Source organism: Mirounga angustirostris, unplaced genomic scaffold (genome assembly GCF_029215605.1).
Source record: "Mirounga angustirostris isolate CCGP_5_RB_7025 unplaced genomic scaffold, mMirAng1.0.hap1 SCAF_3, whole genome shotgun sequence".
NCBI classification, from domain to species: Eukaryota; Metazoa; Chordata; class Mammalia; order Carnivora; family Phocidae; genus Mirounga; species Mirounga angustirostris.
The window spans coordinates 123,597,856-123,622,717 of NW_026991711.1; the positions used below are offsets into that span (position 1 = coordinate 123,597,856).

General features: G+C 37.9%; 1 protein-coding gene across 6 annotated transcripts in view; it reads right to left on the minus strand.

Moving 5' to 3' along the window:
• The window catches only part of CCDC148 (coiled-coil domain containing 148), a 236,543-nt gene that overhangs the window by 109,461 nt on the left and 102,220 nt on the right, over nucleotides 1-24,862 (minus strand). For all 6 annotated transcript variants that reach the window (XM_064586583.1, XM_064586588.1, XM_064586586.1 and 3 more), the window contains 2 exons: nucleotides 21,125-21,263; nucleotides 18,723-18,929 (listed from right to left, as the gene is read on the minus strand). In XM_064586583.1, the coding sequence (XP_064442653.1) occupies nucleotides 18,723-18,929; nucleotides 21,125-21,263 (346 nt within the window). The remainder of the gene's footprint in view (nucleotides 1-18,722; nucleotides 18,930-21,124; nucleotides 21,264-24,862) is intronic.

Consider the following 24,862-nt stretch of genomic DNA (forward strand, 5'->3'; position numbering starts at 1 on the left):
CAGGGGAGGGGCAAAGAAGCAGGTTCCCCACTGAGCAGGGAGCCCCATGTGGGACTCGATCCCAGGATTCTGGGATCATGACCTGAGCCAAAGGCAGACACTTACCTGACTGAGGCACCCAGGCGCCCTGTAAATTTTACCATTTTAGAAAATTACATCACTGACACCAACACTGCTTATGGATTTGAGTCATGAATACATACATCTGTATCCATCTGTATCTGCAGCCTTCAGTCTCTGTGATCCTGCATAGAGGTGCAAGTATCTGACCATTGTGTCTTCTGGTGGTGTCACACCCACACTTTTACATACTGAAATACATATTATTTTATACTATCTTATTTTATTTTACTTCCCTTTTACATTATTGTTAGGGCATTTTATTGATTTCATTTTCAAGTTATGTGTGTAGGCTGATTGTATTTTCTATATTTTTCATTTTAGGAGAGTAAGTGATTTTTATAGAACACTTGTTGCAAATAGAGGGCATTGGGTCTGAGAGCATTGAAAAGCACTGCCAAGGCCCATGGGAAGCCATTCACAAGTTTTAAGCAGGGAAGTAACATGGCTAGATATTTTGTTTCAGGTAGACTATTCCGTTGGTTGTTCGGAGGATAGATTTAGGTCCATAAGGCTGGTGTTGGAGGAACCAATGCAGGATACTATTACTGCAGTCCAAGAGAGTCAGGAGTGGCCACAGACTAGAAGAAAAACTTGGACAAGGAGGATTCTCAGAAGCAAGGATGAGAAAATTCAAGAAGAAAGAGGCAAGTCAATAGAATCAAATGGATTTATATGAATTTATTTAAATCGGTAGCTAGGTGGCAACAAAATGTTCATACAGCTGGGAATAACAAAGCCAACTCACTTTGCCGTGGCATGAGTACTGAGGGAAAAGGACACAGAAAAGGAGAAAGAGGACGGAACACTTCCTTGCTTTTCTCAGAGCAGCATTTTCCCATTTATTCCTATATCCCAGCAAGTGATCCTGTAGTCTTTAGAAAAAGGCAGTGGTAAGACTCTGCGGAATGAATTCTAGTCCCAAATCAAATGCCAAATATGTCACTTCTGATAGGCCCATTTTCTTCGACTCAATGTCCTTATCTGGGGCTTAGGGGTAATAATTTGTCTTCTGTCTTAAGATAGCTTTGATGACAGAAATATATATGTCAAAGTATTTTGAAAAATTAAGGAAGATAACTAAATTGTGATTGTTACATTGTTTAGATTTCGACAATATAATAGGTTTCCATTCAGAGCATCGTATGCATGAGTGGGAGCCACGCCACTCACTTCTAGGTAGTAATTAGGTTTTTCCTTTCTCAAAAAGAAAGAAAGAACTTTCTGATATTAACACTTCTCTATGGCTTCATACTAGGGAATTTATGTGAACAAAGGGGCCTAACAGTTCTGTGACTTTTTGGAGTCTCCCTTTTTTTTTTTCAAATCCCTGTCAATCTAGTTTTATAATCAAAGTACATTCTTTGGAGAACTTTGGTGACAGCTGGAAGTTAGAGTTGCAGTTCGTTATATTTATTCAAAGTATTTTGTAAAAGATTCTTGATGGGGAAATTTTAAATTGAAAAAAGTCTCTGGAGAAATTATTATTACTTTGGAAAAGTATAAGTAGTCATGATGACTTTGAAAAGGTACATATATGGTGAGCTTTTTCCCTGCAATGTAAGTTCCAGACAGAATCACCCATGCACATCATCAGCAGTACTTGTTAGTATCCAAAGAAGTTTATGGCTTGAGCAAATATTCACTTTAAAATCAAAGTATTACTATTATAGCTATAAATTCCCGACAAGTTTTCTTTTTTTAGAGAAAGAGAAAGATGCCTAATTTCTCCAAAAAATTAAATTTATTTTTAATTAACTATAAAATGGGGATATTTAGTTATAAATTATTTATATAACTTGAATTTTTTCAAGAGTGTTATCAGCCAGGATGAGGCATTGGAAGTTTACTGGGTTTGTGTTCAAAATTACCTAATTGTACCAACTTTAAGTATGAAGTATTACATTAGGTGAGCTGCAACTCCATTCACGCACACAAAATGGCATTTCCATTATCACTGATTAGGAGTTTTTTCAGCGATATGAAATACTGTGAACTAAGTAGGCATCCAAAATGGTCATTTATACACGATAATCATGGTTCCGGAAGAGACTTTGAAATGGTCTCTCGGATCAGACTAAACCTCATTATTTTAAATGCCACACATTTGTTCTGGAAAATAGATGCTCTGTTAATGACTAGTGGAAAAAGTATGATGCTTCATACTAATTATCAGCCTATAAACAGAAATTCCAACCTATGCAGCTATTACTAGAAATTCGCTCAAAGATGCAAATTCACAGCAGAGATACTAAAATTGCATATTACATGCAAATCCTAGAGTTTTAGAACTGGAGATAATTTAGTCCAACTCTTGTCTTTGACAGACAAAGAAATGGAAGCCTGAAAATATTAGATCATATCTTCTCCAGATTACTTATGAGCTTGTTAAACTTGGACAAGTTACTTACCTCCCCTAAGCTCCTGTTTCCTTGTTTATAAAATAGAGAAAATTAAAGACCTAACTTACTGTGTTATATCAAGTATTAAATGAGGCCATGTATGTAAATCACATGGCATAGTCCCTAAAATGTAGTAAACATTTCATAAATGTTAGCTATTATTTTTCTTGTTTGTGAGTCAGAGAGAAAAATGATTAACATTAGCCTAATTTGGAATATTTGGTAGGTGTGAATTGTTAAGTATCAAGAATAACCATCATCACCTCAAAAAAGTGTATGGTGCGTTAGAGTAGCCCTCCAACTCCTCAAAAGGATTTTTTGTATGAAATACTCGATCCTGCTGTGACTAGTCATTTAGGCTGTGCACTGCCCAACTTTAATTTCTGCAAATGTGCTTGAATTGTGCTCTATATTTACTTTGCACAACTAACATGTAGTAGCCCTGGGAATAGTTTTCAGTAATGATATAGTCTTAACACATTCACAATATTTATTTGCGATCCATAATTGGATTTAAGGTATCTGTTGCAATTAGTCCTAACAATTTTTTATTTTTAAGAGAATTTTTTTGAATTCTAGTTTCAGCCCTGGAGGTAGAGAAAGATATTTTACACAAATATAAGAGCATTAACCACAAAAGAGAAAGGCTGATAAGTTCATTACTTGAAAATTAAAAACTCCCCTATGTGGAAAGTTAGTACTCAGACAATGAAAATGAGAGATACACAGTAGGAAAACATATCTGAAGCACATATAACCCACAAAGAGTTTATACCCCAAATACTTAGTGAACAAGTATAAACTGATAATAAAGACTGTCCAATAGGGGAAAAAATGAGCCAAAGATTTGAATAGGCAATTCTACAAAGAAATCCAAATAGCGGGCGCCTGGGTGGCTCAGTTGGCTAAGCGACTGCCTTTGGCTCAGGTCATGATCCTGGAGTCCCAGGATCGAGTCCTGCGTCGGGCTCCCTGCTCGGCAGGGAGTCTGCTTCTCCCTCTGACCCTCCCCCCTCTCATGTGCTCTCTCTCTCTCAAATAAATAAATAAAATCTTTAAAAAAAAAAAAGAAATCCAAATAGCCATTAAACATGCTAAAAGACCCTCAACATCATTAGAAATTAGAGCACTGCAAGTGAAAATCACAAAAAAATACCAGCTCACACCCACCAGATTGGTTAAAATGAAAACATCTGAGAATACAAGCATTGGCAAGAATGTGGAACAGTGGGAACTTGTATGCATTGTGCTGTGAGGGTCAACTGGTACAACCCCTTTGGGAAAAAAGTGCGGTAGTACCTTGCAAAGTTGTTAACACATATATGCTATGACCCAGCATTCGACTCTTAGGTATTCTCCACAGAAATGTGGTACCAGGGAATCTGTGTAAAAATGTTAGTAGCAACATAGTCCCTAAAAAAAACCTCTAAACATGCAAATGGCCCAAATATCGTCATTAGCAAAATGGGTCAATAAGTGGCAGTATACTACAGTCACACACAACAACGAAACATAGAGGAAAAGATGCCAGGCACAATGCAGTAACATACTATTGGATTCTATTCACAAAAGTTCAAACACAGGCAAAACTAATTTGTACTATTCAGGGATGCATATCCAGTGGTAAAAGCAGAGAAATGATCATCACAAAAAATTTGCTTATACTATTCAGAGGCTGAGGGTTGGTGTTAGGGTAGAGCCTGAGAGGGAAACTGTGGGTGGAGGCTGAAAGAAAGGGACTAAGAGAAGCACACAGCCAGGGGCTGGGGTGGGGCAGAAGTCTTGGAGAGGAGGGGGTGAAGAAGAACTACATGGTGTGTGACAGACCTGGAGGGACAAGTAAGATGCAGATATGGAAGTTGAGGTGAGTCACACAGGAAAGGGAGCTGAGGCACAGCAGCAGGCTGAGGAGGTGGGGTCACCACAACAAGCTAGGGAAGAAGGAGGCTACCAGCTGGCAAGAACTGGGCACAGGGGATACTCTGCCAGGCAGTGTAGGTTGTTGTTATATACTAACATTTCATACTATCATCTCTAGCCTGGCTAACTGCAAAAGCCTCCAAATGGGTCAGCCAGCTTCTTTCCTTGCCCCTCTAGCCTATTCTCAAACCAACAGTCAGAGGGATCCTCTTAAACTGTTTATGTCAGATCATGCCATTCCTTGCTCCCTTCAGCCACACTATCCTCATTTCTGTTCCTCAAGTACAGTAGGCAGGGTCTTTGCACTTGCTATTCCCTTTGCCTAGGTTTGCCTTGTTACATTTCCCCTAGATACATAGCTTGCTCTCTCATCTCTTTCAAGTTTTTACTCAACTGTTGTCTTCTCTCTAAGGCCTTTCAATGATAGTCTACTAAATATTCAACAGCATACGCCCCAGTTTGTATCCTTTCCTTTGCTTAATATTTTTCTCACTAATACTACTCTCTTGCACTATATATTTTACTTATTTATCTTGTTAAGTATCCTAACTTCTATTAGAATGTAAGTACTGATATACATACAAGGGTTGGGATTTAGGGGTCTTTTTCATGTTTGACTCCCTAATACTTAAAAGAATGCCAGTATACACTCAGCATTCACTTAATATTTGTTGAAGGAATCAACAAACCCCTCCATCCAATAATGAAAGCTAGAAACCTGGGCACCTTTTGCTCTTTTTTCTCCATCACCCAGTTCTATCCATTTAATTTTCTAAATATCCCTCTACCCCTTCCTCTTCATCTCTATTCCCATCATTCTAGTTCAGACCACTATCATCTTTCACCCAGACTATGACAATAGATACCTAACTTCCCTCCCCTCCTCTAGTTCAAGCCCCACAAAATCAATCCTCCCTGAAACTATCAGATTGATCTTAAAACATGTTGGTCTCCTACTAAAACCCTTCAATGGCTTCTCATCCCACATGGAGATTACAACTCCAGCTCCTTGACATTGCACATCTCTGCAAGATCTACCACACACTTACCTCTCTAGCCCTCCTTTCATTACTCCGGACCACAATCTATGATCAGGAAACACCAAAATGCTTTTGTATGCTAACATGCTTCTGATCTGTAGGAGACTGACTCATCTGTCCTGTGTTTAGAATGTCTTTCCACTTCTCATTTTACCATGCTAGTATATACCATTCTTTAGGATTTAGTTCAAATGCTTGCCTCTCCCAGGGTTTACTATTGCTGCCTCCCCCGTTTGCTATGTACCCTCCTCCATGCTCCCATAATTTTCATACATACTCTCCTGTGACACTTACCACACTCCATTGTAACTATATTTGTACACCATTCTCTTCTATTGGAATCTAAGATCTTTCTGTGCATCTTAGTCATCTCTGTATGCCTGGTGCCTATATCAGTGCCTGGCACAAGCAGGTGCTCAAAAAATATTTGGTGCCTGAGTAAATGAGAGAGTTAGGCTATACACAAAGAAAAGTAATTTTTGTAATAATTACTAAGGAAATTGGTAACAAGCAACTTGTGTCACTTTCAAATACTCAGGCATTCAACATATGTCTTTTACAAATTCCATCTTTTGTGAAAGTAAAGAAATAGGCACAGAGCCCAGAAGAATCACTCTTAACATCTCTTATGGTTCTTTCATTCCCAGAAATTTGATTCTTTTTCTTATAAATGCCTCAGGCACCAACAGATCATTTTCTCATTTTTTGTTCAACTTTATTCCTTCACTACTTTGTGGATGACACAAAAAGAACTTCCAGTGAACCACCATAAACAAATGTAACATTTGTTATAATGAGACAATATAGGAGAAACTTGATATACATTATTTTAGACATTTGCAAAATGGGGATTTTCTCAAGTAGTCTGCAGTGAAAATAGGCTAATGGGAATTTACTGGGTAAGAATCAGCCTGGTAACAAGAGACAAGTAGTCATTGTGTTCAGAGAACTAAGTGCCCCACTAGGTAGAAAGATACTTATATACCATAGAGATTTCCTTTTAATAACTAACATATTTAATTTCTCCATTATTAGAGAGGTCTATGAAGATATATGACATATAAAAAGATGCCCTCATCTGTTCATTTACTAACCATTAATCCTAAACTTGAAATTCTTTTGATAAAAGAGTTCCTGTTCCATCTGGAGCTAAGAGCAAGGAATCAGGACTAGGTTTTTCTACCCAATTATCCTCTCATTCACTGCCTAAAGTTTCCCCAATCAAACAATGCCAGGGTAAAGGGGCAAACTATTAAACCAGACAGATCTGCCCTCTGAGTTTCTAGTTGGAGAAAAGTATATACAGAAACCAGAATGAGCTCTGGTGTTGTGAAAACTATGGGGATTGTCTCAAAAAGCCTTGGATGAGTTAATACCATAATACCATACCATACCATTTGATTTTAAAATGCAAAAAAGTTTTCAATATTGAAAAAACATAAAAGCCAGATATGAACAATATGAGACACAAGCAGATTGTCAGAGAACAGAAATGGGTATACAAGATTCTTCCCATAGCACTTTTTAAAAATTAAAGTCGATTTTACACAAATACAACCTATTCAAGGGTACATGAAATCAATACTGAGCTTTTTGAGTACCTATTATGGATTATAACTGGCGTTAGGCATTAGCTATATAAAGATAAATAAAAAATGTATCTTCCTCTCATATGTTTAGAGTCCAGCAAGAGACATACAAACATTAGCATCAGATGTAATAAATGTAATGTGGGAGGTGAACACAGGGAAAACAATGTGGAGTGGAGGAGGAAGAACACATTTATCTATTGCAATACATATAAAAATTAGATCTCCAGAGAACGTTGCACAGTTAATATACCATTATATATAATGTAAAAGGAGCCAGCACTCTTTATACTTATCTATATATTAGGATGTGCCTGCCATAGGATAGTACTAATATTTAGCCATTCCTGACCTACAAAAACAGCAATTTGACATGGTTTATCCTGTGAGTTCCAAAACAAAGTTTCATTTATTTATTCTACAAATATTTGGTCATCACATAGCAAGGGCAGGTGTAAGAGGCATGGAGAGGAGAAGAGTAGATGGTACCAAAGGGGACAAGAGAAGCTAAAGACTATTGTTACCCTTTAACCAAATTTATTTTTTTCCTGAGGTTTCCCTTAAAAAATATCAGAGACTCAGCCCTCCAAGAGAACGGTACATCTCTAAGGACCCTGTGTTTGTCCTTACAGATAATAAGCTTTTATGAGAATGCCTGAAGCAGAAGTAGAGTCTTAGGGAGGCAGGGACCCCAAATCCCTTACTGATAACTCATAGCAAGAGTTTGCTGGTTATCCCTCTTATTTATTCTCCCCTTTTTTCATAGTAGTTACCTCCTAACTTGGGTGGGACATCAACCACCTAAAACAGACCACCTTGTTCACCTTGCAGTCATGTATGGCAGGTGTGAGTAAGTGCTGGTTCATGAGAAGCTAAGTGGAATCAGAGTGCAATTTCTGGAAAGTTAACTTGAAGGGAAGTGGCCTTCTCCTTCTCCTCTTCCTGCTGATTAGGGAAATCCCTCATTCCCCAGTTCCTATAGTCTTTTCTTTGCAAGAAGATCATATAAATGAAATCACATAGTATGCAACCTTTTGCATCTGGCATTTTTCACTTATAATATCTTTGAGATTTGTCCATGTTGTTGCATGTTTCCGTATTCATTACTTCTATTGCTAAGTAATAGTCCATTGTATGGAAGTATCATAGTTTGTTATCCCTCCCCCAGTTGAGGGCATTGGGGTAATGGGGTTGCTTCTAGTTTTAGCAATGACAAAGTTGCTGCACATGGTCACTTACAGGTTTCTGTGTGAACATAGGTTTTCATTTTAAATAGGTAAACATCTAGGAGTAGGACTGCTGGGGAATGTGGTAAGTGTATGTTAGCATGAGGAACTGCACAAATGTTTTACAAAGTGATTGTATCATTTTGCATCTCATTGCATCATATATGCATCATTGCATACATTTGCAGCAATGTATGAGATTCAAGTTGTTCAAGTTGTTCCACATCTTTGTCGATATTTGGCATGGTCATTTAGACTTTTTAATAGATACATAGTAATATCCCATTGTTGTTTTAATTTGCATCTGTCTAGTGACTAATGATATTGAGCTTCTTTTCATGTCATTTTTGCCAAATAGCTTTTTTTGTGAAGTGACTGTTCTTTTTTATTGAGTTGTTTGTTTACTTATTATTAAGTTTTGAAAATTCTTCATTAACTCTGATATGAGCCCTTTATCAGATATGTGATTTGCAAATATTTTCTCCTAGTGGGAGGCCTGTCTTTTTATTGTCTTCACAATGTCTTTCAATGAGCAGAAGTTCTTAATTTTTTTTAAGATTTATTTACTTATTTTAAAGAGAGAGAATGTGCTAGCAGAGGAAGGGGCAAAGGGAGAGGGAGATAGAAGCAGAGCCCCTTTGAGCACGGAGCCCCACATGGGGCTGATCTCACCACCCTGAGATCATGACCTGAGCTGAAATCAAGAGTCAGATGCCCAACCCACTGAGCCACACAGGCACCCCAGAATTCCTAATTTTGAGAAAGTCCAGCTTATCAACTTTTTCTTCTAGGGATAGTGCATTTGGTGTTGTATTTAAGAAATCTTTGCCCAATCCAAGGTCATAAAGATTTTTCTCTTTTATTGTCTTTTCCTGTGTTTTATAGTTTTCAGTTTTACATTTAGATCAATGATCCATTTTGAGTTAATTTTTGCACAGAGCACAGGTATGTATCAAGGTTCATTTCTTTTCGCATCTGGATATTCAATGGCTCCCACACCATTTGTTCATAAGACTACTCTTTCTCCATTGAATTGACTTTGTATCTTTGTTGAAAATCAACTGAGCATAGATGTGTGGGTCTATTTCTGGATTCTCCATTCTGTTAAATGAGACACACTTAAAATTTTTTCTAGTAAATATGTATTTATTTTTAATAGGAATTTAAAAATTGCTGGCTTTCCAACCCCAAGTTGTGGCTTCTTCTCTTAAATTACCCAGTCCTTGTGATTATGTTTGCCTAAAGTTATATTGCATAAACTCATTCTAAAATGTAAACATATATGTCACAACAAGTATCCTCACTTGTAAAACATCTTATTAGATGTTTTTATGACTTGCCACTAAAATATAAGGCATTCATTTTAAAGAACATTAAAAAGTACAGCCTCTTTTAGACTTTACTAAATAGACCTCAGTGCAGACAAATATGCTTTTTAAAACTAAGACATTTTAAGAGTAGGGCTAGCACTATGAATTGTGTAAGACTATTGAATCACAGGCCTGTACTTCTGAAACAAATAATACATTTTATGTTAAAAAAAAAAAGAAGAAGAAGAAGATAGTAGGAAGGGAAAAATGAAGGGGGGGAAATCGGAGGGGGAGATGAACCATGAGAGATTATGGACTCTGAGAAACAAACTGAGGGTTCTAGAGGGGAGGGGGGTGGGGGGATGGGTTAGCCTGGTGATGGGTATTAAAGAGGGCATGTATTGAATGGAGCACTGGGTGTTATACGCAAACAATGAATCATGGAACAATACATCAAAAACTAATGATGTAATGTATGGTGATTAACATAACATAATAAAATTAAAAAAAAGAGTAGGGTTAGTCTGACTATTTTACTTGGAACTAATACATAGATTCATCAAGTCCCCAAGCCCTGTGGAATTTCAATTAGCTACCTGCCAAGAGCCACAGATAGCATAATATAGCTGTATAGAGGAAATACCATCTGCCTCTCTGAACAAAAATCACTCTAGTATTGATGCCTATGGTTCCTCAGAGCTCTCTCGATTCTGCCAATATTATACCCATGGTTAGCCACAGTGAACTTCTCTGTGAATGTCCCCAGCTGCAGAGACTATAGGGAAGCCAGTAATGCAAGAGATTCACCGATAACACTGATTATGCTGATGGTGCATGGCACAGTTGACCACACCAAGATATTCATAAAAAAATACCCTAAATTGGCAGAAACTACTGAATCCTTGCCAGTTCCTGTGATAAACTAGACATCTAAGTTTTTCCAATTACATTGTTTTTTTTTTCCTTTTCTGATCAAGGAAGCACGTAATATGAACATCGTTAATGCCCAAGAAGAAACTTCCTATATCTCCCATTACGAAGGAAAAACCCCCTGAGATGATATCAGATATATAAATAGAAATGAATTACAACTATGGACATTGATAGATTGTTATCATGTGGTGAAAATATTCTTTCCCTTTGGCATCTAGTCACTCAAGCCATGTGACTTATGGGTAAGCTTTTTTGTGGCCACTTCTCCCTTTAAGATGGTCCTCTATGGGATCAATTCCAGCTTGAACCAGGTAAGTGATGGGTCATTATTGATTGTGACTCCTGCTCATCTTAACTTGCAGTCAGCAAGCTGGCAAGTTAGAATAGCATAGCAGAATGCAGACATCATCTGGGTTGGAGTTATTAGTTGCACATATCAGAATCCACCCTATTTAGTTTAAGAAGGAAAACATTAATTGCAGGTTTTTTAGAAAGTTCACAAAGTCTTTGGAAGGGTCAGAAAAGCAAGCTCTAAACTAAGCCTCTAGGAATAATATCCAGAACCACATATCACAGACTTGGTCAGGTCATACTGACTCTGGCACAATTGGGAAGTTACTGCCATCACCACTGATGCCAGGACATGCTGCTTTTGCTCTTGATCACACCAACAGGATGGATCTCTGTGCCATATCTGTCTCTTCACATAACTCTTTCTCTTTACCTTTTGTTTCAGTAGTTTGATTATCATGTGCCTCAGTATTATTTTCTTTGTATTTATCCATCTTGAGGTTTGCTAAGCTTCTTGAAAATACACATGGATGTTGTTTGTCAAATTGTGAAGTTCTTGGATGTGATTTCTTCAGTATTGCCTCTATTTCATTCTCTTGCTCTTCTTTCCGGGGCTTTAATTACATATATATTAAAACTGTTTGCTATGTTCCATATTTCTCTTATGTTCTCTATTCTGCTCTTCACTTTATTATTTTCTCTTTATATGCTTCAGTTTGAATATTTTCTATTAACCTGTCTTCAAGTTCACTAATTCTGCCTTCTGCTATGTCTAATCTCCTCTTAAAGCCATCCAATGAGTTCTTAATTTCAGGTATTATATTTTGCATTCATTTCTAGAATGTCTTTTTTGGGGTCTTTTAACTACAATAGCTACATCATTTCTGAGTCTGTTTTATTCCTTGATTATCTATCAGTTACTTTTTCCTGTTTCTTTGAATATTTGACCATTTTTATTGTGTGAATACAGGGCTCAACTTCAAAGCTTTTTTTATTTCAAGAATTTTATCTATGCACTTTTTGTCCAATGCCTGCAAACAGGTTTTTAAAAAGTATTTTGCTCAGTTTTTATAGTTGTTTACCATATCAACTATTCATTATCACTGAGATTAGACCTCAAAGAGCTCTCTATTTTAAATTAAATTACCATTTACTATCAGATTTGTGAAACCTAAGTCCAAGTCTGTTCTCCATCAGTAAAGGAGCCTGCAATCTGTGGAGAAGGGAGATTATGAAAGGAGTTGATGCTATGAGAAACTATCAAAATGTGAAAAGGGTGTCTAAATAGTATTTATTCAAAAAAGTATCTTCTATGCCATCACAATCTGATTCTTTAACTACTATGGCTTCTTGATTAGGTGAGCCAATCAGCCTATGGGGCAAGAAGCACAAAAGTAAGATAAAGTGGAGAAGAGTGGAAAAGTGTCTGGTAGCTTTGTTCGTGCCTAAAATGTACCTCAGTTTTATAGGTTACCAGGTGTTATTTTTAAAACCACATTCGAGTACATGCACCCTGATGTTTACAGTAGTATTATCAACAATAGCCAAACTATGGAGAGAGCCCAAATGTCCATCAACTGAGGAATGGATAAAGAAGATATGGTATATATATACATATATATATATGTATATATATACACACACATATATATACACACACAAAATGCAATAATACTCAGCCAATCAAAAAGAATGACATCTTGCCATTTGCAATGATGTGGATGGAGTTAGAGTGTATTATGCTAAGTGAAATAAGTCAGTCAAAGATAAATATCATATGATCTCATTCATAAGTGGAATTTAAGGAAGAAAAACAGATGAACATATGGGAGGGGGGCAAGGGAGAGAGGGAAATAAACTATAAGAGACTCTTAATGATAGAGAACAAACTGAGGGTTGATGGAGGAGGATGGGTGGGGTGATGGGATAGATGGCTGAAGGATATTAAGGAGGCACTTTTTGAGATAAGCACTGGGTGTTGCCTGTAAGTGATGAATCACTGAATTCTACTCCAGAAACCAATATTACACTGTATGTTAACTAAGTGAAACTTAAATAAAATAAAATAAATAAAATAAAACCACATTTGAGATTTCAGCATATTCAATATTGACAATTAAGACATACTTTACTTCTTAATGACTTCGTACATCCACATACTTGTTTCTACAGCTAGCTTTCTCAGGTAGAAAGAAGATAGTGAAAATAGTACTGTATCAGGAGGTATTGAGAAGAAGAGGGAAAAAAATGCCTAAGGTTTATTATACACTTCACTTCAACAAAAATTACTGAGTACCTACTATGTTCCAAGCACTAAAAAATCTGTGACAGTTGCAGGGAGTGGTGGATTGGGATGGGAGGTGAAGGGATAGCAGAGTTGGAAGGGGTGTATGTTACACCAGGAGGAATAAGATGGGGTTCCTACTTGTATTTGTGAGGGGACATAGATTTTCCAGTGTGCCACAATCACTGTCAAGTCAGGGTTATGTACAAAGGGTGAGGGAGAACCAAGAGTGGATTGAATCTGACCAAGAATCTTGAAAATGAGTGAGATTAGCCAGACAAAGGAAGGTAAGAGAGGCATTCTGGGCAATATCAACAACAGCAGGAGCAAAGGTACAGTCAGGAAACAAAATGTACATACAGTGCAATGGCCGAGGTCGAGTGGGAGTGGATTACAAGGAGTTGGACATTTCTAAATTGTAAAGTGTGAAGTGGAGTGTGTCAAGAAAGGAGGCTGGAAAGGGAGCTGGGGTCCATGTTATTGAGGACTTGGAAAGCCATGCCAGGAAGTTTGGCTATTATTATAAGCAAAGGGTGCCATCAAGGAGTTATCTTCAAGGGGGGCATAACCCAAATTGCATTTTAGATATAGCATTCTGCTTGCCATTTAGGGGGAAAAATTCAGAAGGGCAGGATGTGAAGCATAACCATAATATGCCCACTGCAATAGTCCAGGAACAATGGACAGGCCCAGTGATAGAAAGGATAGGGTAGAAACTTAAGAGAGAAAAGAGAGAGCTACTCAGAGATGGGAAAAAAGATTTGAGAGTAATTAGTGTATAAAGATAGGTAAAAACATAAGTGGGGTTAGGGGTCAGTGAAGTAATGAGAGAAGAGCAAAGAGCAAGGACAGAAAACTTGAGGATACCAGGGTTTTAGGATTGTGCAGACGATGACAAATACACAGGCAGACTAAGATATGGCAAACAGAATAGTATTTTAGAAGCTGAAATAATATTTTAGAACAAAGAATACATGGTCAACAATGAGAAATGAAGCAGAGAGGTCTACTAGCATAAGGATGGAAGAGCACTGACTGGATTAGGTAATTGAGAGGTCACTGGTGACCTTGGAGAGAGGAAAGGATCTTGGTAGAGTAGAGAGGTCAGAAGTCCTGAGAAAATACAGATTATTCTTTCAAATGGTTGATTTCAAAGAAAAGGATAGAGATTAGGGACTGCCCAAGAGCTAGAGTCAAGAGAAGGGTTGTTGTTTTTTTTTAATACTTTATTTATTTGAGAGAGAGAGCATGAGAGAGAGAGAACACAAGCAGGGAGGAGGGGTATAGGAGAGGGAGAAGCAGACTCCCTGCTGAGCAGGGAGCCTGATGCAGGACTTGATCCCAGGACCCTGGGATCATGACCTGAGCCAAAGGCAGACGCTTAACTGACTGAGCCACCCCAGCACCCTAAGAGAAGGTTTGATTTGAATAAGAAAGACTTAACCATATTTATAGGCTGGGAGAAATCCTGGGATAAGAAAGAAAAATAGTAATAAAAGGAGATAATCAGAACCAAATTCCTAAAGTGGTTAAATGGGTTAGAGTCCCAAACATTGGGGGAAGGACTGGATATGAGCACATAGAAGGCATTGCATCTTGCATCAGGAAGGAAGTGGGAGGACTAGCAGGAGACATAAAGACATAGGGTGGGGCAGGAATTAGGGATCTATCTCACAACTCCATGACTTCATTTTATTGATAAAATAGAGGTGGGTTGTCTCCTGGGGGCTGGAGGGGGATGGTGTATGGCATTAGGTTAAGGGTATTGAAAGAACTGGTGACCTTTTGAAACAATCATAAGAGGAATGGGGAGAATTGGTGAACTAAGGATAGGACTAAGGCCTCTCATGTGGCATTGCGAGTCCAGGTAAAGCTGACTTTTCCTTAGTAGCACTTGGCCATTGAGCATGGATGCAGAGAAAGACAACTGTAAGACAGATCTGGGAATGAAGCTCCCCAGCCATGGTATAGACTAGCATGCCAAAAAATCAAGTGCACAGCTAACAGAGTGGTTTAGGCTGGATGCTTGGGAAGGTCTGGTAGTCCGAGAGATTTTCGGGGATCAAAGAGCGAGCTTTGTGGTAGCAGAATGAGAGTTCTACTTCCCTGCTTTCCTCTCTCCACTCTGGTGAGAGTCCTCTACTTGCTACAGCATGCATTACTGATAGAAAACCAAAATTAAATAGAGAAGGAGAGAAAGAGAGTGAGGAAACTCATTATTTCAAAATTCCTTTAACACTTTTCTTAAAAGGCATGAATCATGTAAATCATCCCCCCAAAGCCTTCTTAAATTCCAAGACTAAGAACAAAATTACGGTTAAACGTTTAATTAATGTTTATTATAGCTAGGATGTTAGTTTTAGAAAGGTCACATTTATGATACAATGAAGTAATATTTTTCACATTCTGTGGGTCTATTTTATAGTGCACTGGGGCTCACAGTATAATAAATATCTTCTATTATTTTGTAAGATTCTTGTATGCAAAGCTGTGTAGGCCTGAGATAATACTGAATTTCAAATCAAATGAGCTGGCATGAACCTTAGGGAAGTCACTTTATCTTTCAGGACTTCAGCTTTTAGACTCGTAAAATGAAGGATGGGGATAAATCTCCAAGTTTCCTTCCAGGTAAAAAAAATTGAGCATAATTTAATATTTTAAATTCCTATAGAATTGATAGGATTACTCCTTTTCCTTTATGATATACTTTTGTTGCTAGCCATAATTTATTGAGCCTCAGTCCTTGATCAGGAACGCAAAATCCAATGATAACACCATCTCTATGGGAAATAGAATCCATTTTGCATCACAATTTACTTTATGTTCCACCACTCTCTGTTTCATATTTACTCTTTGGAGGCTTCATCTCCAAAAGTTCAGAGATATTTGTTCACCATCTTGTGACCATGGGTCTCTGAGGAGATGCCATATTATATTGCTTTCAGAAACCAAGTCCCTGATTTCCGCGGGTGGGTACTCTGCAGCAACCCCTGCACATCTCAGGTTTATCACTGAGGATAATATGATAAAATGCCTATAGAGTATCTATTAGAATGCCTGAGATGTGGGAACACTTCATAGAGTATACCCAATACACTGAACAGCATGATACATGGCAAATAATCAAAACACAGCATTATTCTTGTCCCCCATTTAGATATTTCTCCTGCCACTAGATGAAAACTAAGCAGAACCCATGGCTCACCCTTGGGTTTCACAGGGTCCTACAGTCACTTTAAGTCACAAAATACAGTCTTGATTCAAAATCAAATTGCCCAGTTCCAAGAGATTAATCAACTCTTCCTTCTTTATTCAGATGATGACCTCTCCTTTCATTCCCTAGATGCTTAGACCATCAGAGTCCATGGGTAGGAGGGAAAAGGGGACAAGATGTATAGGAGAGGCCAGCAGAGTTGTCATTAGCCTGATGACTGATGCTGTCCCCAAGTAAACCTTGCAGGTGGTTAATGCTGATTCTTGCCCTCCTACCAGTTTTGTTGCCTTGATTGCCAGCTGGGAAACATTCCTGGAAACATTCCCCTGATGTGGGTCATTTACATTTTCCTTTGTCTAACTGCTTCTCTTCCACCTATCAGGTTCTCAATTAGTGCTATGCCACCCCACTTTTGGGGGGATCCCCTCCCCATTAGCAGGAGTCCTATTGGGAAGAAAAAGCTCAGACAGGCTGCCTTTGAATATGACCCTGTGCTACTAGGCAATGATTTCTTAAGCAGGGCACATACAAGATTGATAAATAGTATTTCATGAGGACCTTCCAGGTTCCATTTAGAATGTAAGAAGCTGGAAAGAATGTTGCCTCCCAATTTAAGCACAAGGAAAAGCTATATCAGAACTTTTCTCGAACCCATCAGAGGACTGAGGCCACAGGGCAAATAAGCCTGAGATTTAAAGAAAGGCAGATGTTTCCAAGGAGAGAGGCAATACGGGAACTAGCTTACTTGAGACAGAGCACCTGGAAAAGACAAGGCCACCATGTAAGTGGGTAAGAAGATTGTAGCTAATATTCTGTAATAAGTCAATAGTTAAATTTTTATAATTTGCTGTTGTCATAGAGCAGAGAGTATAGAACCCGTGAAAGTTACAGACAGAGGGGAATTTACACCCCCTTACAGGCTTTTCTCCACAGAAAGCTCATAAAAAAGATCAGGGTCAGGGGAGGTGAGCAGAGGAATATTCTTATGTTACACAGGTCTAAGAAATAAGAAAAAAAGCCCTACATGAGTGGCCAGCTCTTGGTTTTGGCTCAGGTCGTGATCTCAAGGTCATGAGTTGGAGCCCCTCACCCCATCCGGGCTCCGTACTCAGTGGGGAGTCTGCTTGAAATTCATGAAATGTGCATTAGCTCTGTAGCCCACCATAGGTAGTTCAGGCTTGATGTAGCTTCTATTCCTTCTAGGTCCCAAGCTTATGCAATGCCCAATATAATATCTTTTTGTTTAAAAATATGCAGAGCAGGCATTTTTCCTCTAATGTTTTAAAAGAGACATTTCTTTTTACATGCTGTTAATTGCTGTGGTATAACTATTAATTGCAGATTATTTTTTTTTCTACCCATAGAATAAAACTTGTTGTGCCATCATTCTCCTACCATGTCATTTATCAATAAGTAAAGATCTGTGGGGGCGCCTGGGTGGCTCAGTCAGTTAAGCATCTGCCTTCAGCTCAGGTCAAGATCTCAGGGTCCTGGGATCGAGCCCCAAATCAGGCTCCCTGCTCAGCGGGGAGCCTGCTTCTCCCTCTGCCTGCCGCTCTCCCTGCTTGTGCTCTGACTCTCTCTCTTTCTGTCAAATAAATAAATAAAATCTTTAAAAAAATAATAAAAATAAATAAAGTTTGTATACTTTACTGTAGTTATGCTGTACTCAATACAGTTTGTTTAATGGTCCAGCCAACACTCCAAGGGAGGCTATATCCACATGGGGCCTCCAGGACTCATGCACCAGTGACCAGTCTGGGGAATGCAATTATTCCCAACACAGCAGCCATCTCTGTTTTCAATTCTGCCATGGAGGCAGCTCCTCTAGTTCCCTGTGACCATCAGACACCAATCCTCAAGCTCCAACTGCAGGGGTTCCCCACTAACCCCTCCGAGGTTATGGGGGCCCCTACACTGGGTCTGAGGAAGAGGAACACGCCATCCACTCCACCTTTCGCTTTGCCCATCAAGCTCTCCCCAACGTGTCTCTTCACAAATCCTCTCTCCTCTTCACAATTTTACCTTTTTTTACATCTTTAATGTGAATGAGAGGTCCAAGAGTGTTTGAGCCAGAATCAGATTTTACTCTATCATTACATTCTGCATTTTCATCTGGCACCTCTCTCTGGTGTGCAGTATTTGTAGTTCGTGTTGGATACCGCTCAATCCAGACTTAAACACTGACCTGTCTTAAACAGACATCAACTTGAACCATATGAAATTGTTGATTGTTGACTACTGTTGATCTAAAACAGTTGCGATCTCATATGGTTCAAACTAACAATTTTATCCAAAATAAAATTTTTAGAGAAACTGAACTTTAGGTTGGGTTTGAGTTCTTAAATGAATGACAGGGAAAATCCTGAAACACCGCCAGCAGAGCATCTCACCTTGGCTTTCAGATGAGCACACAGTTCCTGTTGCTTTCTCCTGTCCTTAGCCAATGTGTCCTCCATTGCGTGTGCTGCACAGGCCTCGGCAAGGGTCAGCACAGCCTTCTGGATAAAGTCTCTCCTGTTCTCATTCCAATTTGATATCAGGATCCTTCGCTGCTCCCTGGCAAAGTGATATTGATCACAATATTTCTCATGTTCCACCTGAAAAGATAACAGATGGCAAACACTTACTATGAAACTGAGCCTATACTTTATGTCATTGTTACAAAAATGAATAAAATGAATTATAACCAATAATTTTGAAAAATTGGGGACAAACAGCTTAATAATGAATGCAGCAACCAGGACCAGGTGCCAGTCCCAGAGTTCTGAGCCTGTGGCTAACCAGTGACTAAGGACCAGTTGTTTAATATTTCTAAGTCCTTAGTTTCCTCGTAAGGGATGGAGTCTGATTAGGTGGCCCTAAAACATTTTCCATGTCTACATGGCAGTGAATCTATTCACAGAAAGAATTACTACCCCTGTATATAATTTCAAAGATACTCCATCTTTTAATTAGTTTGGGTATTTTAACAATTACTTCAAGTGCTTCACTTAGATACATGCTAATAAACATAAATCACTATCATAATCCCCAAAACTCAGTTTGTCCTTGGTTACTGAAATATTCAGGTTTTAGGATGTCTAAACTTGAAGGAATTACAGCGGTGATATTAGTTCTTCCCATCCTATTGTCCTGATGGACATGACATTCTCACATGGGTACTGGTAATTCCTGTTGGCAGTGAATCCCAACCACAGGAGATCTCAGAGTCTTGAGGGGAAGAACAGGAATGGAGATTGCCTGAGTCGTTTGAAAAATCTTTGTAGGTGATTCTGAAATGCTCCTTATATAAAGTTGTGTCTCCTGAAATTGAGAGCCAGTGGCCTACATAATTCTTTATCTTGCCAGTATAGACCACATCTCTGAATCTGATACATTATTTAACCCCTAAGTGGTGTAAGAAAAGAATCTAGCAAGGAGGATAAGGTTGTCCTAAAATAATAGTCTAGGTATGGTTAATTAGTTACATGATGAAACAGGCTATGGATTCAATGAAACCAAATATCAGCTACTAAAATATGTTCTGGAAACTTCTGAGCTTTGTTCCCAAAAGCCAAAAATATACTTAGAATCTGTCAAACACTAAGAAAGGAAGCATACGCCATGCAGAAATGCATACTAATCAACCCAATATAAGAAGTGAGTATAAAAATCTTTATCACGTTAATAGGTAAATACAAAAAATTACAAAATTAAAATTGATAGCTGGTCACAGAAACAAAGAGAATCAACAGGGAATAAAAAGAAAGATCTAACTTAATAAATTAAAACTTAAAAAATCTAGAGCAAATTATTTATTATATAGCATGTTTTTTACATAACAGGTATCTGCTATAAAATAAAGATCAAATTAAAACAAGTAATTGTTGGGTGGGGGACTGGGGCATAAGAGAGGATGGTCATACTAGAGGTGTGACCTTTGCTTCAGTTTCTTTATCTGTAAAACAGAATAAAAATAGTACTCTTTCATCCACTGTTACGCATGTTATAGGAGTTTACATATGACTGACATAAGGTAAATTCTATACACATGTTGGTATTGTTGTTACTTGCTTAATTTAAAATAATTACAAAAATGCAGAGTATGTGATGATATTTTATAGCCTGGCCCATTTAAAGTTAAGAGTTCACATGTGTTTGTTTACATATATGTTTTAAGGTGAGTTATTGTAAAGTTAATTGGTGACATGGTAACTTCTGTTTTCTTGTCTTTGTGGCCTTACGAACTAAAGAGTGAAACAATAGTTTCCCACGTCCTTCTCAGGGAAATTTCAGTCATGACTCTGAGTTCTAATTTGGGGCATTTGTATTTCATACCCATCTAGGGGGATCAAGTGGAGTTGTTGTGGGGATGACATAGGTAGGCACCAGCCCCCAAGGCAAGTGCTGGCTTCCCCATGACTAGAAGGGCTGGGTGTGGCAGGCTCTGCAGATAGATGAACAGGCACCCCACTTTCAGGCAAGAGCTAGAGATTGCAGGACCTCTGAGGGCGGGCAGGTGAATGCCCAGACACCCAGAGGTCAAATACTGGCAGAGCAACCCAGGAAGTCACAGTAAAGATCTCTGGGGCAAGTAAGCATAGAAGAATAAATATTGCTTGAGTGGTTCTCCACCTTCTTATGGACCATAAGACTTGAAAAATGAGAGACTTTCAACCTATGATCCTATTATTTGCTAGAGTATAGGAAAAAAATAATTTTTAGAGCACCATCCTAAAAATATAAATTTTGCCTAGTAATTATTGACCACTAAAGCAATTTAACGTGCTGTTATATAGGGTCCAGCACTCACCAAATCATGCCTGGATTTGTGAGGAAAATATCTTTGTAACATGTTCAGATACAGAGTTCTTCTGCCGCAGAGATCTCCAGGATACTGATCCAAAACAGCCTGGTAAATCCAGTGGTCTTCTTCACTTAATTGGAAGTTTCTGGAAGCAATAAAAATGTAACAACACATTGTTAAGCAATCAGGGAGTTTGAGGGAACTCAAACTGCTCAAGCTATTAGCAAATGGTACTGATTACATAAAATGAAGTCTGGGGTTGGTTTTTTAAAATACATTAGCCAAATTATATGTCTGCTATAGAAAAGGTTCTAAATTCTAATACAATGGGTTCTTCAATCCTTTATTGGTCTTGCCAGGAGTTCCAGGCATAATTTCAAAAAGTTTGCCAAGTGACATAATATTTTTTAAATATTTATTCTATCTTCTCTATAAGAATATTTAAAAAATCATGACCAATGAGTGAAATAAACAAAAACTGGGAAATAAATCATTAAGACATACAGACTAAAAAGGAATTTTTATTCCTGGAGGAAAACACAAATGTAGACAGTTAAATGAACAATTACACAGAGGAAATTAAGGCCTGAGGAAAGCACTTACTTAAGGTTTCACTTTAAAACAAGTCTAAAATTATCATTTACTTTACCCTCTCAACTTCTCGCTTTGTGGGATTTAGACTAGATAATGTTAGTGAGAAGATTATCAATGGCATTAAATTTCAGATCACTGAAGAAATCATTTGTAAATAGGAGCTCTCTTCAAGGCCCTACCTAATAACATGTCCACCCTGCTCCAAAATGTCTTTTTCATTTCAGGACACTCCTAGGCACTGGCCTAGTTTGTGTTCTACGTAAGGTATTAGCAAAGCCCTATGCAGAGTGGAAAGTTGCAATATCAGCTTGAACTCTAAACTGAATTAATGTCTCTTTATTATTCTGGGTTTATCTGCATATTGTTATTCTTGTTTAATAAATTGGAATAATCAAATACAGATGCAATCAGAGAGAATATTATTAGCAACAAGTATTTTTTTGATCCAAGATGGAGAGTTGCTATTGTTTATTTCTACTATATCAATGATCTTTTACTTTAAAGTTAATTGTGCAATTCAAAGAATTTTTCATAATATGTCTTCTATGCCCTTGAAAAATATTTGACAATTTAAAATAGAATAAAAGCCTCTCTAAATCAGTTATACTAATGGGAATTCCACTGTCCTCATACAAGGTTACCTAGTTTTTGTAAAGCATTTCATTATTCTGGTAAGTAGCAAGAAAGAAAAAATTATCTTTCAAAGAAGATAATCTTCACTAACAGCTCTGTAATGGGAAGAAAAAGAGGGTTGAAGGCGTTCTACCAGGAAGAAGCATACTCCACAGTTCTTCTGTATGACATAATAATCTATTGCAGAGAAATAATTTGAGATGAATTCATTCATTGAACACAATGAGTGTATTGCTTCTGTCTGAATCAGTTATGAATGTATAGACAGTCAAAGGCTTCTGCAAACAAAGTATTTCATATAGAGGTATTAAGCCCGTGCAAACACTTGCCTGAGTGTACTTGGCATTAAAAACACCCTCAAGTCTTCATGTATAATACCTAATGTCCTCTCTCGAACTCATTTTTGTTCACGATAACAAAAATGCATTTTAATAGCAGAGTTAGCCACTTAAATTCTCTATTACTACACCACAAGTAACAAAAAAGAATAGACCTGAGGTTCATGTCTTCATTTATGCTTTTAAACTGTTTCTCTAATCGAAGGAACTTGAACATGGTTTGACTTTCCACCTTTATTTGATTACAAATGTGGATATATGTGGCCGGGTGTGTGCTGAGGAGGGGAAAGTAACAGAATTGAGGTCCAGTAAATTGTCCGTTTTTTTAAGTTGCCATTCATCTATTCAGTGGATGTTGTTGGTACCATGCCAGATCTCCCTTATTAGCTAGAAGTCCCATCACCAAGATGCTGATAATACACAGATGCACCTCCCTTCTCTGGAGAATTGCCCCGGACCAAATGGGAACTGCCTCACCCAGGAGGCTTCTCTCCTACCCGTTTTTGAGGGCAGCTGCAACCAGTTTGGCTGACATGGGGGAACAGAAGGCCAACCCACTTGCCTCACGACGGAACCAACTCTGCGATACCATTCATGCTCTAGAGTTTCACTGTGGGGGCAAACGGCAACCCATATCCACCGAGATCACCTCCATGCAGAGCCATTTTCCCCTCATCTTTCTTTCTTCCCTTAACATCCTTCTCCTGAGAGCATTGCCCAACAAATCACTTGTTCTTACAATTCCTGTCTCAGCTTTGCTTCTACAGAACCTGACCTAAGATAATCTCTAAGCCATCTTACCCATAATTTTCAAAAATAGTTTTAATCCTTTGGTAAATGGAGTACTTCTAAGCTAATTGCTTTGATGATCTCTCATACTGAATGGTGGTGCAAAATGTCAGCTACACTCAAAGAGAAAGTGCAAATGGCAAACATGTACAAAAATGCTTTTCAAATAAAAGCACACATTAAGCAGTGTACATTGCTATAAATAAATGTAGCAGCAGGAGAATTTGTGGCACTGAGTGCATTTTTACATATTGTGTGAATGTATTAATTAGGTGCCATTATAGTGACAACATTAAAACCACTTAAACATATGAAATGATAATATAACATCAAAACTATTTCAAACCAAGAATGCCACAAATGATCACATCCATTTTGCTCTTCTTACTGACTTTAGAAACCTCACATTTCAACAGCTTTAGCCAATTCCCACAATTATGCAAATTGTAAGTCATTTTTCTAGTATACATAGAATAAAAACAAAAAAAAATACCTTAAAATGATATATAAATACTCACAATATTATTATTTTAGAGTATTTATAGCAGCTTTTAGAGCCACAGGCTTAAATTTTGAGGCAAATATTCACGTCAGCAATAGTAATGGCACAGTCATACATCTCCATTAGGATGCTCTTTGTGAGGGAGAAAGCTCCCACCAGTGTATATATATATATATCTTCTGGATAGTAAAAATCTAAGAGGAATATTTAAACATAATAGCCTCTTCACAATAACAAAGTAGCTGTTTCCTACTTAGCCTCTAAAATAAAATAAAATTTAATGAATCTGCATTTCTAAATTCCAATCTGGACATTTATCTTTCCTAATCAAATGTCTTTTCATTGTACAGAAAAACCTATGTGAAATAGCTAAGCTATATAAAATAACTAAGGTTAGCTTTTATTTTATTTCTTAATTTTTAAAAAGATTTTATTTATTTATTTGACAGAGAGATAGAGAGAGAACAAGCAGGGGGAGCGGCAGGAAGAGGGAGAGGGAGAAGCAGGCTCCCTGCTGAGCAGGCAGCCCGACGTGGGGCTTGATCTCAGGACCCTGGGATCATGACCTGAGCCAAAGGCAGTCGCTTAACAAACCGAGCCACCCAGGCACCCCTAAGGTTAGCTTTTACCTTCCAAATTTCCTGCTTAATTTAATTGCTTTGCTGGTGATTCCAATGACAGAAGTAGCTAAATTATACAGCTATTGAAAACTCTTCTGATCACGTACCTACTTTCTGAATTTGAAAAGTGACTCCATAATTTTAAAAAATTTAAAGAAGGCTTTAAAATTATCCTAAACTTTTGCAACTTTTAAATTATCTTTAGAGAAAAAAAATCTTTGGCAGGTCTGTGCAATTTCTATTCTTTTTGCCCACCCAAATTTTCTAA